At 40.2% G+C, this 16,202-nt stretch overlaps 1 protein-coding gene across 1 annotated transcript in view; it reads left to right on the top strand.

Moving 5' to 3' along the window:
• Positions 1-15,997, top strand: part of TENM1 (teneurin transmembrane protein 1) — a 160,220-nt gene extending 144,223 nt beyond the window's left edge. The window contains exons 26-29 of the mRNA XM_088129189.1: positions 1,031-1,418; positions 2,505-3,725; positions 7,985-8,127; positions 9,139-15,997. Of these exons, the coding sequence (XP_087985315.1) occupies positions 1,031-1,418; positions 2,505-3,725; positions 7,985-8,127; positions 9,139-9,897 (2,511 nt within the window). The 3' untranslated portion in view covers positions 9,898-15,997. The remainder of the gene's footprint in view (positions 1-1,030; positions 1,419-2,504; positions 3,726-7,984; positions 8,128-9,138) is intronic.
• The last annotated feature ends 205 nt before the right edge of the window (positions 15,998-16,202 follow it).

The raw sequence follows: 16,202 nt of genomic DNA, 5'->3' as shown, positions 1-16,202 counted from the left end.
ATGTAGAGGACACCAACATGAGGAAGAGTGGGATAGATGGACAAATAGTTTACAGCTGAAGCAAGTTATTAGAAGAAGGATACCCCCAACTGTATCAAACCCATAAATAAGCCAAAGATACCGTGTAACCTTCCCCAACATGATGTCCTCCAGATATTTTAGCCTAAACCTCCAATACTCCTCTGGGAGTATGACCACCCCGAGATCTCTTGATATAAGGTAGATTTGTCCTGATAAAATATACCAGAACCCCATCAGCTGATATTAATTAGGCCAGTTAAAAATTTAACAGCTACATGCGGACCACAAGCTGCACGTGGTAAGTTTTTGTTTTGTAAATGCATGTGCATTTTGTATTAACCCAGCCCCTTTGATTAGTTTATTGTGCCAAACCAGAAATGTATTAATGTATTTACCAGATTAAGTCTGTGGTCTGGATGGAGATATCAGTACATCTTAGACATATTTACAACACTCTATTTAGGCTTAATTCAGATATCACATCCAGATACGTTTAAGGACAACCAATTGATTTAACGTGGGGTTCAAATCGACAGCCACAGTTTGTAATCATTAGGAAACTTTTAGAGAATCAAAATCCATGTTTACAATGGTTTTGAAATCCATGGTTTATGCTGGCTTGTTTTGGCATGACGGCTCACCTGGGAAATGTAGTTAACTCTCCCTTTGCTGCCCACAGTGATGGGAATAACTTATAAAGTTGAGTCTTCAAAAGAAGAAAAAAGGTGGCAGACAAACAGCTCTAAACCAAGGTTTGCCTGTAGTAGACCTGGACATTCAAACCATGGTCTGGATGTAAAATGTTAGCACAAACAATGGTTCGATAAAAGGTCTTACTTCAGTCTAGTTCCTTACCCTCTATACCCTATCTAAAAATATTTTGGTGTGCCCTCCTGAAGCAAATCCCCTGGCTGAAACTCTGTTTGCAGTGCTAGGTACCATGACTGATTTATCCCACCAGAATCACTGGAAAGACATCTTTCCTAACATGCTTGGGTTTTTCTTTCAGTCCGTGATGCTTCTCCTGCACAGTCAGCGCCGCTACATCTTTGAGCATGACCAATCGGATTACCTGCTGTCAGTCACCATGCCAAGCATGGTCCGCCACAGTTTTCAGACCATGCTCTCGGTTGGCTACTATCGAAATCTTTATTCCCCGCCAGACAGCAGCGCATCTTTCATCCAGGACTTTTCCAGAGATGGACGGCTCTTACAGACTCTCTACCCGGGAACGGGCCGCCGAGTTCTTTACCAATACACACCACAGTCCAAGCTCTCCGAGATCCTTTATGATACCACACAGGTCTCCTTTACTTATGAAGAATCATCTGGCGTTATTAAAACCATACACTTGATGCATGATGGATTTATCTGCACCATCAGATACAGGCAGACGGGTGGGTTAAGATTATGTTCCTATGTTTCACTTATTCTTGGCAAATATTTACCACTCTAATGAAGATCTGCCATCCTGAGGTTCAACTTATCTTTTGTACACACTATTTTTAAAGCATCGCTTTAAAAAACCTTTCGGATAAGTGTGTTCTGGATTCCAGAAGGATGCAGTTTATTCATTAAACCCTTTATTTGTTGGAGTGACGAAGTAAAGAGATAACATAGTGATGGTCCCTGGTGCATACGGTCCCTACAACATGCCAAAACTTTGGAGACCCAACGAAAGAATTTTATTTTGTAATGGAACAGGATTGGAAAACTATTAAAGAGATATTAAATATATGGTTAACAGTCATGTAAGTAGTAAACAAAAATTATTTGTGTTTTTAATTCTTATTACAAGCCGCGTCCAAATATTTCAGAATTAAAACTCCCAGAATTCAAAATGGTGGCCACAGATTCAAGGAATGGAAATTATCAAATCAGTATACTTAGAAGCTGGTTTAGGACATCTGTTGCAATGCATGTCCTGTTTTCTCTACCTATCTCACAAGCGTATAAGATTTGCAATAAATGGCATTCATCAAATTAGGAATAGGTTTGTCTGGTAAGATTAGATTTAAGCTGTATAATTTGATCTAAAATACCTTTAAAAAGGAAAAGAAGATGAAGATTATGATAAAGTCTGTTGGATAGAATACGCTAGTGTTTCTTCTTGCATGGCACAGAGTTAGTTATTTCATATACTCTCAAAAAGAGATGCTTCCAAATATAAAGTTAACAGTTAAATTCTAAGTTATCTAATTATTCCAAAATCTATAGTGTCCTAACCAGACAACGGTGCTCACTCCCCCTAAAATGAACAACTTTCAAATGGTCTGAAGAACTTGAAAGCTTCCTCGCAATTGTGTGATTTTTAATTAGGCATAATCAAGATACATCTTTCTTTTAATTTTTTGGATTTTTTGCTTCTAATGGATTGCCCTGATCGCTTATTTGTTGTTGCTGTTGCCTAAATTTATATTCCTCCCCCAGCGTCCTTAGACAGATTTCTTTTCTTAACTATTCATTTTACGTTTTATCTCTAGGTCCACTTATTGGCCGCCAGATATTCAGATTTAGTGAAGAAGGTCTTGTGAATGCCAGGTTTGATTATAGCTATAACAACTTTCGGGTAACCAGCATGCAAGCAATGATCAATGAAACTCCACTCCCTATTGATTTGTACCGCTATGTAGACGTGTCTGGGAAAACAGAACAATTTGGGAAATTCAGCGTAATCAATTATGACTTAAATCAAGTTATAACCACCACCATGATGAAGCACACCAAAATTTTCAGTGCCAATGGCCAAGTGATAGAAGTGCAATATGAAATTCTGAAATTCATTGCCTACTGGATGACTATTCAGTATGACAATATGGGACGTATGGTGATATGTGACATCCGAGTAGGAGTGAATGCCAACATAACGAGGTACTTTTATGAATATGATGCTGATGGACAACTTCAAACTGTCTCTGTGAATGATAAAACTCAATGGCGCTACAGCTACGACCTCAATGGAAATATTAACTTACTCAGCCATGGAAACAGCGCACGGCTTACTCCTCTGAGGTATGACCTTCGAGATCGCATCACAAGGCTAGGAGATCTTCAGTACAAAATGGATGAAGATGGCTTTCTTAAACAAAGAGGAAATGACATCTTTGAGTATAACTCCAATGGTTTTCTGAGCAAAGCTTACAACAAGGTTTCTGGCTGGACAATCCAGTTTTGCTATGATGGTCTGGGACGAAGGGTAGCCAGCAAGTCAAACCTAGGGCAACACCTACAGTTCTTCTACGCAGATCTCTCCAATCCAGTAAGAATTACTCACTTGTACAATCACAGTAGTTCAGAAATAACATCCCTTTATTATGACCTTCAAGGTCACTTGATAGCTATGGAGTTAAGCAGTGGCGAAGAGTATTACGTGGCCTGTGACAACACTGGAACACCCTTAGCTGTCTTCAGCAGCCGAGGGCAAGTGATCAAAGAAATCCTTTACACGCCTTACGGTGAGATCTATCAGGACACAAACCCAGATTTTGAAGTCATCATTGGTTTTCATGGAGGGCTATATAATGCTTTGACGAAATTGGTACATTTAGGGCAAAGAGATTATGATGTAATGGCCGGACGTTGGACCAACCCAAACCATCGCATCTGGGAAGAACTGAAGAATGTCCCCAAACCTTTTAATTTGTATGCATTTGAAAATAATTATCCAGCTGGCCAAATACAAGATGTGGCTAAATATACTACAGGTAAAACATTTCTTAATTTTCTGTTTATCTGTTTAGTTAAATAGCGAGCATCACTGTCTGTAGATTTCTGTACCCTGATCTAAGTGGATCTCTTCTGAATCTTTTTGTTTCATATACTGCATATTACACTTTTTCCTCTAAGGAGGACAAATCTGTATCCATGCTGTTCTCACATAATAGCCATATAGAGTGGGTTAGATGGGAAAAGTGTTGCATGCTGAATTTCATCCAGTGAGCTTTATTGGCCAATTTTTGTTTGTTTATTGTTATTTGCTACTCAGGTTTGTCTGCCACTGCAATTATAAATGGTCTCTAAGCAAAAGACAGTCCAATGCAGTAACAAATTAAAGATATAACAACACAATATAGGAGAGCCAGGTTGGTGTAGTGGTGAAGGCACCAGGCTAGAAACTGGGGAACTGGGAGTTCTAGTCCCCGCTTAGGCACAAAGTCAGCTGGGTGGCTTCAAGCTGGTCGTTCACTCTCAGCCCTAGGAAGAAGGAGGCAAGGTCAAAGCGCTTTTGAAAATGTAGCTAAGAAGACTGCAGGGACTAGTTCAGAGAATCGCCAGGCGTCAATACTGACTGGAAGGCACACAGACACACACACAGAAAACAATATAATAAGTAGCAATACATAAATCTTTAATCTCATACTGAGGAAAGATACCAAAGTAACTAAAGAGGGACAGTAACGGAGAAGACTTGCTTCTGTGATCCCTGGTGGTAATGCTCTTTTAGAGTGAGGACTCTAAAGATCCTTTCCAGATCTTACTGGATGGTCAGAAACAGCAGAGTCTGGAAAATATCCAGGTCTTTTGCATGTAGGTCTTTAAAGGTGACAGCAAACCCCTTGGATTGCATCTAGAAACCAGCTGGTAACCAGTGCACCAGAAATGTTGTCTGGGCGAAATGAGATGCACCTATAACCATTTAAGCTGCTGCATTCTGGACTAGCTGTAACTTTTAGGTGGTCTTCAAGAGCAGCCCAGCATAGAAGTATTGCAATAGTACAACCAAGAGCTGACCAGACACAAAAAGAGCCTCCTGATCTAGGAAAGATCACACAAGATAGAGCTGTACAAAGGTCCTCCTGTCCACAGCTGTCATTTGCTTCTTGAGTAGGTATTGTCAATCCAGCAGAGCCCCCAAATTATGAACCAGCTCAGTAGGAGGGATCTTGACCCTGTCCAGAACTAAAGGTGGAACGTCTTCAGCCTCAGTTCATTCCATTAAGCTACAGTTTAAGCCTGAGTCTCAACCTCCCCATCCAGACCCTTGCAGCTTCCAGAAATTGGGGTCGCACCTTGACCACATATCCTATTCAGCACAGGCTTCACATATACAACTGAGTATCATCAGCATGCTGAAGATATCTGATCCCATGCTGATGGATGACTTCCCCCAGCAGCTTCATGGATAAATGGGAGGGAAGAGACAGTTGGACTCTGTGGCACTCTACAACAAAGGCCCTTAGGCTGTGGTCTCTCCCCCAACACTTCCTGGTACCAGCCCTGGAGGAAGGAGGAGAACCATTGCAAAACAGCCCACCTCCTCACTCCCAACCCCTGCAGTAGTTCAGAAGGGCATCATAATCAATGGTTTAGAAGGCCACTGAGAAATAAAGGAGGATCAGGAACCTTGCACTCCCCTATCCCAATCCCACCCTAGGTCATCCACAAAAGCAATCAGTGTGCCCTCAGTGCCACAACCTGGCCTGAAACCAGACTGATTGAAATGGGGCTATTTTATTGAACCCTGCTGTTAAACTACAATTTGTGCTACTCTAAGGTATGTAAGCTGTTCAGAATTGGTATTGATTGAAACAGCATCTAAGACCAGTAAATAAATATTGATAAAGCACCCCAGTCTTTTCCTCTAGACTAGTCACCACATAATCACTTGGCAATCCCTAACCTAGCATCTTTTTCAACTACCCTTTCCCAACAACAACTTACCTTCCTCAATCACTGTTCCCAACACTACATTCACAGACCCATCCAACCCCACCTCTCAACCAGATCCTACTCAACCAGGACTATTGGGAAACCTCCTGATGTTAGTTCTCAACCCAGGGGCTCTGCTCCAGTGGCCTCTGATTCTCAACCAGGAAGAACTGTTCTTCCTCCAAAACCCCCTTGTCCCACATTCCAACAGACAAAATAGGATAGAAGTTGTTTTTCTTTAAAGAAGTTCATCAACAAAGCTTTTTCACAAGTTTCTCTTTCCTTCTTTTTATTCTTCTCTTCATTCCTTCTTTTTCTTCCATTTCTTCTCTCTCTGAAGCTCCTCCTTCCTCCTCAGTTCTCTCTATTTCCTTTCTTTTTGAGCTTTTTCTTTTTCTGTTTGCAAAGTAACTTATCAGTGGTGAAAGACCAGACTTTTGAGAGTTGAGTTCAGAGGGGAAGATACTCCAAGAGTCTCCTCAGGATGGACAGGGCCATACCTGGTTGGCTGCTATGTGATACAGAAAGCTGGATTAGAAGGACCTTTGGCCTGAATCAGCAAAGCTGTTCTGATGTTCTTAAAACTTATTAGCAAACACAGAAATTGTATGAAATCTACTTAAGAACCCTGAAATCGCATGAGGTTTCTGGGATGTTTGGCATTCTACATGAGATCCCATAAGATATGTCCATGTTAAAAAATTAATATAATTTGGAAGGGGACAATTTAGGGAGTAAAGGTTATCTGGAGCCTAAAGAGGCTATGTTGCTCTACCCTTTATACCATTTTAACTCTTGGGGCCAGACAATTACATTTTGAACAGCTATAACATTTGACGTATGGTTTTACCACCTCCCAGAATGGTGGAAAGTTTAAGTGAACCATATTTTGAATCTTGCATGTCAAAGGCACTGGAATGTTTACTGCTGAACCATTATTTCCCTTTTGTAAATTACCTGCCCTTTAGAATGCATATAATAAAAGCATACTGATTTTGGGAGGCACTGATAACATTTTATCCTCAGCCTACTCTTTTCTTGTAAAAGGAAAACTGCTAAACAGTTGCACTGGATTGGAAAGTAGGTGGGAGGAAGAAAATCATGTTTTGCTCTAATTACCTCCCCCCCCCTCCTTGACCAGGCTTGTTAAATTTCCACCAACTAGCAATTAGGCTTTACTTCTGGGCCCTGGCTTTGTCAAACACAGCCTGCAGAGAATGATGTAATATGTTGTTTTCTGGCTCCGGAGAGATGCAAAATCATAAGGAGGGAATGAGGTGAAAAAGAAGAAATTTGCTCACAGTTTCATCCATTGCATATTAACTTGGCTGTAGATATTATTCATTTCAGTTAGTGCTGATCAGGACATGAGGGGGGTGTTATTTCAGCAGGGATGGGAGTGAAATTGGCCGTTGAAGATTTTTATGATCATTGAGAAAGTCTACTACTTGCTTTCCTGTTAGGAAGTAGCTGAAATGGAAAGTACGTAGCACTGCTGCTTGACAACTGAGAAACCATCTTCTCCTCCCTTTCTATTCTGCTAAAAGCCTCCCCCAGAACCAATAAAAGTACAGTACAGTAGTCAGGGTCCCAGTCTCGATCCCAAAGGGTGAAGAAGGAAGATGAAAACAAATGTACATACGCATTTCTACAGTTTAAATAGTCATGATGTTCTGCTATCATTTTTTAATATTTTATCCATATGACATAATTTAAAATGCAAGCAAAGGAAGATATTGCACAGTGCAAGGAATATACCATATAGAGCACTGTTTGTGACACTTAACTGCAGTGTAGTGCTGCTGTAATGGTAGATGGGAATGACCTTGGGAGACGGGGGAAGAGCCGTAGCCAGGAGAACAGTTGGATAAGAGGCAGCTGAGCCCGTGGAAGGAACGGGGGTGTGGCAAACATCTCAGAAGGGGCCCTCCCTAGTTTCTTGGGCTGTAAAGGTGAAGGGGGAGAAATGTACTTTCAGACTTGCAAGACTCTGTTAATGTAACCTTACAATAAAGTAGAATTAGTTCATCTGGGCATGCTTCCTGTCTGGACTACCTTACAAGGCTACTGCATACTCTTCCACACGGTCTGTATTCAGATTTTGTTAACCTTTTTTCTCACTCCCCATTCCTAGAGATAAATATTTAGGAACATTTAGTATTTGGGAAAGCTTATTTGTCCACAGTGTTTCCAGCATTCAAGCCTCTTACAGGTCTTGATCAAAGAAGATACTTTTTTAATGTTTAGAAACTTTTTGATCTAGACAACGTTCAGGTGTTTATGCCAACGGAACTCTTCTTGGTTTCCTTGATAGATATTGGAAGTTGGCTTGAACTGTTTGGATTTCAGCTTCACAATGTGCTTCCTGGGTTCCCAAAGCCAGAGATGGACACTTTGGAGACAACATATGAACTTTCACAGCTTCAAACCAAGACCCAAGAGTGGGATCCTGGAAAGGTAGGTCAAAGACTTCTGAAGGAACTAAGTTGGAGAATGTTGATGACACCCTAAAAGAGGAGTAATAATATCACAACTAGGAGAGGGAATTTATGTGGAGAATACAAATTGATACACAAACCACATAGAGCTGTTTGTAGTCTTATAAAGCCAAAGTATTTCAGCAAAATGGAAAAGACGGGTTTTTGCAGTTGCTCCTTTTCTGATGGTGAAAGGGTCTTGGCTGGTGTCCCCTTCTGTGAGTTGCGGTATTGATTATGGCTGGAAATATGCAAGGAGTATCTGAATACAGTATGTGGAATCCAGCAGGGCAATGCTTATGTTCCCTCCCTCCCTCCCTCCCTCCCTCCCTCCCTCCCTCCCTCCCTCCCTCCCTTCCTTCCTTCCTTCCTTCCTTCCTTCCTTCCTTCCTTCCTTCCTTCCTTCCTTCCTTCCTTCCTTCCTTCCTTCCCCTTAAATCTTCATAGCACAACCAGTCCCCATTCTCCCAACCTGGAGTATAGGAGTAAAAGATCGCACTGAGTGATGACAGGGCATTTTAGAATGCTTTAATCACATTCATATCAAATAAAACTTAAGTCAGGAATGGCTGCTGTCTGTAATTGGATAGGGTCACTCATTCTCAAGCATAGTTTCACCAAAATCTGCAATTTCTGCGTTATTTGCAGAAATAATTCTCCTTTACAAAATGTTGAGTGCAAACCGAGAAGTTCCATATCTAGCCAATGAGGTGGGTGAGTGGCACATTTTCCTCAGTTTTGGAAACTCACAGATAAATCTCAAACGGTAGACATCTGGAAACAGAGCTTCCACTGCAATTTCATTTTCTCATTTGATCAATCTTTCAGAATGTGTATCCATATCCACTCTCTCAAATTGTTATTCTTTCATGACAACTTTCCTGGGCCAGTTTCTGGAAATTGCTGTGCAGTGCATTCAGTAAAAAGTTTGTGTTGTGTTGCTGTAATGGACCATATTCTCTTTCTGTACTGTCTTCCTCTCCTCTTCCAGACTATTCTTGGCATTCAGTGTGAGCTACAGAAGCAACTCCGGAACTTCATTTCCTTGGACCAGCTTCCTATGACCCCCAAACACAGTGATGGGCAATGTATAGAGCGAGCAAAACAACCCCAATTTGCTGCAGTTCCCTCGGTCTTTGGGAAGGGCATCAAATTTGCCATTAAGGATGGACTAGTAACGGCAGACATTATCGGAGTAGCCAATGAAGACAGCCGACGCATCGCTGCCATCCTCAACAGTGCCCATTACCTCGAAGACCTCCATTTCACCATAGATGGACGAGACACACACTATTTCATCAAACTTGGGTCTTTGGAAGAAGACCTTGCTCTCATAGGCAACACCGGGGGACGGCGGATTTTGGAGAACGGGGTCAACGTCACGGTGTCACAAATGACTTCCGTCATCAACGGGAGGACTAGGCGATTTGCGGACATCCAACTCCAGCATGGGTTTTTGTGCTTTAACATTCGATACGGGACTACCATTGAGGAAGAGAAGAACCATGTCTTGGAGACTGCCCGGCAAAGAGCTGTGGTACAGGCTTGGACGAAGGAACAAAAACGACTCCAAGATGGTGAAGAAGGTATTAGGGTTTGGACAGAGGGGGAGAAGCAACAACTTTTGAGCACTGGGAAAGTGCAGGGTTATGATGGATATTTTGTCATATCTGTGGAGCAGTATCTAGAACTCGCTGACAGTGCCAACAATATTCACTTTATGAGACAGAGTGAAATAGGCAGGAGGTAACAAACACACAATCAAAATGTTCTCTGCCTTCACATCACCAAAGACTGCCTGTTTTTAAATGAAGACGTTAAGTAACAGTTTATTGTATTGGTTTTTCTAGATCAGAACTCTGTGTATATATAAATATAGAGGGGAAAACATATCCAACTGCCTTTAAATGTGACAAAAGATGGTATTTTAATATAGTTTGTTTAAATGCTTTGGGAGATGGCAATGGTTCTTAGTTCTAAGGCGGTTATATTCAGTGTTTGGGTGCAGCGTTCTCAGTGTTGAACTTCATTTGGAGAGAGTCCAGATGGGCAAAATATTTAGTATGCTGTCTTCTTTCCTTTCTTCAGAATATTTTTTGGTTTACTTAACTTGCCTACAACATGTATGGGATGGGGCCAATGCCACTAATTGCTTGGTTTCGCTCATGACTCATCACAAAACTGTCTTCACAAGCTATACTTTAGGTATATAATTATATATATTGTTTTCCCTCAACGCCAGCAGGAAATAAACCAGCTTGTTAATCTTCGTGTTTGCTATTAGGGACCTGTTTTGCCATGATCCAGTTAGTAAAATAAACCAAATTTGAGTTGTTGCCTTATAAAAAAAATAGATTAAAATGAATTCTGCTTAGAATTCTGAGGTTAAAAAATAAATCATATGTTGGCTCCAGTGGTTCATGAGGAGAACGGACACTAGCTAGGATGAATTCCAGCTACCAGGAGTTTTCTTTTTTCCTTTTGCCAGGAAAAAAAAAAAAAGAATACTTGGAGAGAAAGGCAGAGGTTGCATTTACTTTAGTAACTTTATGATGTGGCCAAGATACCATCTATCTCTTTCAATAATTAAAAGTCCTAGGAAGTTTATAGCAGTGCTAGCAGAGTCTTCCATTCTAGTACTTCCTGGACTGGCCATGTAACTACACCATTTTTGTGGTTGCACGGCCAGCCAAGGAAGTACCAAAATGCAAGGCTGCACAGTAAGCTGATATGAGTGCCAATTTAAAAAAAAAAAGTTGAAAAAAATATTGACAGGACCTCTCAGCCATCTCATAAAACTTCAAAAGAAAACACTACCTCCATCCATCTACAATTTCAGTCAACATATTTCGGTAAATCTTTAATAAGAAAAAAAATCAGGCCAGAAATTTGCCAGATCAGAAATCTATCCCTGAAAGCAGATTATAAAATGGAGCAAATATAATACTTTGAATAAATTAAATGGAAAAGCATAAACACGGAAATTAGACTAACATTCTTATTGTAAGCTTGTAAGTGCTAAAATTGAATAGCAATTACTAAGTCTTTACTGTAGTGGGCTGGTTAGCCAGAGTATTGATTGACTTCCTTAGAATGCAGTCTTTCAAAGTGTTTTCAGTTATATCTCATTTGGGGCTCTCCAAAATGAGATTTTCCCAGTCTTCAAATGCATGTCAGAAGTTCTCATTCATAAGACAAATGTTTGTCCATGAAGAATGTGGGATTACATGAAAGAGACAACAATTGGTCATTGAAATCTACCTTTCGGTAAATTCCATAAATACTAAGGAAGTTGTTGTGTTGAAATATGTGATTGTGATCTAATAGGCTACATTGATGAACATTCTGGCCAGAACAGAGTTGCCCCCGAGATCCTAAAAATATTGTGTCATGACCAGTTCCTTTGAAATCCATCATAGACAGTTGAATTCTCAGTTCAGTGGAGGAGTATCATTAGGGAAATAATGTTATGTTGAATGTTTCATCCTCCCCCACTGTTTCCTCCTGTCCATATAGGTTGGAGACAAAATGAGAGGTGCAAATGAGACAGGAAGAGGGAGGGATTCTTAATTCTTTGGAAACGTTCAGTGGAGGTGGGAGAAGACATGAGGTAGCCAAGCAATATGCCTATCTCTTTCTCTCCACCCTGCCACCACGGAAAAAAAAAAGCCTCTTGAGTGCTCCCAATGGAGAACAAAAACAAAACAAAATCTTATAACTTAAACGTCAGCAGTGCTTGCTGGAATAATCAGGCAAGCGTGTGACAACTGTAGGGCCTCCACTGCACCAAGAAATTCTGCAGAGAAGAGAGGCAGTGGATGAAAATGTCATTTTTCCTTCTTCTGTGTATTATAAAAGAGATGGAGAAAAAGCCTCTTTCTCAGGAAGCAAGGGTTTCTCAAACATCAGGGGCAGGATTTGGCAAAGTCTTGCAATAAATCCTCTGTGAGGTCATCTCATTTCTAAATGATTAATGTGAATATTACAGACAGGACAAAATGAGATGTTGAGAATGGAATGGGTGGGACATCCGTGGGGAGAGTCTGGCCTGTGTTCCTTCAAATATGCTGTTTGCAACTTAATTAGTATTTATGTCAACAATTTGGGGGCAAATTACTGGGAGGTTCCCCCTCCCCCCGGTAACTTTATGTTATGGATTTACAGTGGGATTTATAACCAACCCTTCACCCCTGAGCAAGTTGTGGCCAACCTGATTTACATCCGTAATAAAAATTATCAAGACAGTATGCAACAATAAACAAAATAACAGTAACAAAATCTGAAGTCTAAACAAATAGCAGCAGTAAAAGAGTAGAAACTAAAGGCAGTTGAAGTCTGGCTTTGACGTGACACAGATGTCACGTCACATATACAAATATGGCTCTCGATGCCTTAGCAAGACATTTTAAACTGCAATCTCTAAATATAAGGATGGATTTTAATAGGATTAGACTAAAAGTAAAATCTACTTTGAGTCAGACTCATCTGGTGATTTCATGGACATATTTCTGTAACTTTCTTGGCAAAAGTGGTTTGCTGTTACTTCCTTCCAGGATATATATATATATTTAACTTCCAAGTCTATCCTATAGTCCTGGGATTTTCTAGTGATTAATCAGATATAAACCTACTTAGCTGTGTTTTTTTTAAGTCAGTTAGGATCATCTAGATCAGGGATCCCCAAACTCTCAGTTCTTCAATGCCTTCATGAAGCTTCAGATGTTCATTGACCCCCCAATATTTATTATATGAAAATAATTTAATAAATAATACTTTAACTAAGACTACTACTACTAACACTAATAATAATAGAGACAACTCAAGGCCACTCTTGCTGGCGACTGACCATCCAACCCTGGTTAACGCTGTCTTGCCACTAGCCACCTCACCTTCAGGACTAGGGACTGTCATGGAGCTCTACAGACACCCCAAAAGATTAATTGACCCCAATAAACCACCTATCATTTATTGACCACCTATTGACCCCCAGACATTTACTGACCCTCTTTTGATCCCCAGACATTTATCGAACCCTTGGATAGTCCCATTGTCCCTTGGGGGTCAATACTGACACTCTGGGGAACATTGATCTAGATGCTTCTACCTTCTGAGACTGACTCAACTACACACAGCCAAGTATTTGCGCTGGTGTTAAGATCATTGCGCTGATCTATAAACAATGAGAAAGGCAACAACAAATGTTAAATAGCAGGAAATGTTAAGGTTTGCTGGAGTGGAAAAGAAGAAAAAGGGAATCAGTCTAACCTTAATTAACAACCATTTTTAGCTGAGTTGCAAGCTACAATCACCGCATGTTAAGTCTGGTGCATTTTGGCTTAGCAGGATGCGCTGTATGACTCCAACCACTGTGACTTTTGAATCATGATTTATGGCTTATTATGTCTGAACCAGATCATTATGGCTTGTTCAATAGACTGTGGAAAATAAACTATGGCATAGTGTGTTGTGTGAGCCCAGATACTGTCCACATGCCAGTTTGTCAGATGAAATGGTTCCGTATAAGTTTGTCTAATATAGACTTATGTCTTAATAGACATAAGTTGAATTGCTCACTTTCAGCAAGTACCATGCTCGCTCGTGAGAGTTAGCTAAAACTCTAATGTACAGAATCCTCTCAGAAGAAGGCTGCTTATTTTGGCTATATGGAACATATGATTCTTAGACATGATGAACAGCTCTAAACTTACCAAGGTTATCTCTTGCTTGCTGAGAGACAAGATCTGCATTTTATTGGTCTCCAGGAGATACAATCACAAAGAAGGGTGTATCCTTGTTGAGAATGCACAATGCCTGTCTTTGGATTCTCTTGTGGGCTAAAACTGAATGAAGGACTGGAAATTTAGTGTACGTAATCACAACGTGTAATCAGTATTCAACTATGACCTCTTCCCAAGTTGATTCCTCTGATCGATGGTCATTTCCCATGGACCGGGGGAATCTCGAACGCATCGTCAGATCTGTAGACCACGCACTTTTGAATTCACAGAAAATCATTTCTGGGCTTCATTTATATGGAATATTCATTGATTAGGATACAGTTTAACAGTGATTTCAGATGTCAATACTAGCCACTTTGCTTACAGTTTTTAAGCAAGTCTACTATTTGAAGCTCATGGGTCAAGGGATTTCCCCCCCAAAGCTTTAAAATATCCAGAATTAAGAAATGTTTTGAATCTCTTACTAAATAGTGATTAGCTTGAACTGTGCATTTCTAGTATGTAATACATATTTTGTTAGCGTGTGCCTTGAGTTCTTTACAGTTATATTATATTATATGCAGGAAATGCACTTTATATTACTGAACATGGAGGGTTTTTAATGCTGCCTTGAATGTTGTAGTCTTCATTATTATGCCAAAAGTCCATAAAGTGAAATGGATTACATTAATTCCTCCCCCCGCCCCTGCTCTTTTGGGATTTACCAATGAATAAATAGAATTACCCAGGTGGTATATATTGTGTTATAAAATATGGATTAGAAAAAAATATTAAATAGATTCTGGTAGTATAACAAAAATGCTTTTTTAAATCCTGTCTGCTTCTGAAATTCAGGAAAAAAAATAAATATATGTTATAATTTACAAGTCGGGGACTTTACCCTCCAAGCTCTCCTATTGGGGAAGTCCTGGGTATGGAATTGAAGGATGGTTGTGCAGAATATCTGAACAGGTTACACTTTAAAACCACTTGTTTAGGACACATATCAACGGTGCCTCTTTTGGAGTCCATATTGTGCAGTCAAAATCAGCTTTGGTCGCTCTGGGAATGCTGGAGGTTGAAATCCAACATATTTGAAGTGAACCAGTTTGGGAAAAGTTTGGGTTAAATAAACATTCCAGCTTCTTGGTGCTCTGCTGTTTTCTACTGTGGATCCTAAAATGAAAAGGAGCCACAAGCCACAAATCCTATCGTGCTGATGAAGAACTGTTGCTAAAGCACTGCTAAATCTTGGCCATTCCAGCCAGTGTTGAAAAACCTCTTACAGAAGCATGTCCAGCAGCTTTCAAAACAATTTGTTCTGTTCTTATCGGCCAGAAAACAAATTCATTTTACAGAGTGACTATCCTATGTAGCTCAGCAGAGTTACGTGTTGGTAGATGTTTGTCTGCGTTCAATCCGGAATGTCACAGGTTCCCTACAAATGCTTTCCACGCATGGCTTCTTGGTTTTCCAACGTCTGTTATTGGAAGCACAGCTGCTTAAACTTTCCAGTGGTGTCTGGGTTACAAACATGCCTGCCAAACTGAACAGATAGCATGTCCAGATGCTGAGCAGGTGTTGCTATGGAATCCACTTCTTCCAAAGAACGTTTTCAAAAGCGATTAAGAGAACGCATCCAGAAAACACAGGAATTTTCTCCTGCTTGGTCTGTCTCAGGTGTGGAGGGTGTGTGTGCGTGGAGGTGGCACAGCTGGGACAATTAACAAAACAGCTCTAATTAATGAAAATGAATTCCCCGAAACATAGACGCATTATACCAATATAATTAGGAGGGCAGCCGTGATTAACAGAGCCGTTTGGAATGCATCCGAGGATGGCATTTGTGCGAAGTAAACCAAGAACACCTTTAATAAAACATACATTTGTTTCTCTGATCGAGACCATTATATATAAAAGTATTTTATGTATAATTTTTATTAAAGAAATTTTAAAAGAATGAAAATAATACATATTTTGAAAGAGAAAAGTAAGAAACGTGAAGAATTAGTGGGGAACAAAATGTGAAGAGAAGAAGGGAAGGGAAGAGAAGAAGAGAGGAGAGGAGAGGAGAGGAGAGGAGAGGAGAGGAGAGGAGAGGAGAGGAGAGGAGAGGAAAAGAGAAGAGAAAAGAGAAGAGAAGAGAAGAGAAGAGAAGAGAAGAGAAGAGAAGAGAAGAGAAGAGAAGAGAAGAGAAGAGAAGAGAAGAGAAGAGAAGAGAAGAGAAGAGAAGAGGAAAAATTATAAGGAAGCGGCTTCCGATCTTCTTAACAGCAATTACAAATACATTAATATTTTTCTGTCTCTCTCTAAAGTTACCACATAATTTCCTTCTTTC

The sequence above is a fragment of the Python bivittatus genome, unplaced genomic scaffold, assembly GCF_059951505.1.
Source record: "Python bivittatus isolate LINGU-HERP-01145 unplaced genomic scaffold, Pbiv_v1 ctg000790_np1212, whole genome shotgun sequence".
In the NCBI taxonomy this organism is placed as follows: domain Eukaryota; kingdom Metazoa; phylum Chordata; class Lepidosauria; order Squamata; family Pythonidae; genus Python; species Python bivittatus.
This window is presented reverse-complemented; position numbering and strand designations above follow the sequence as displayed.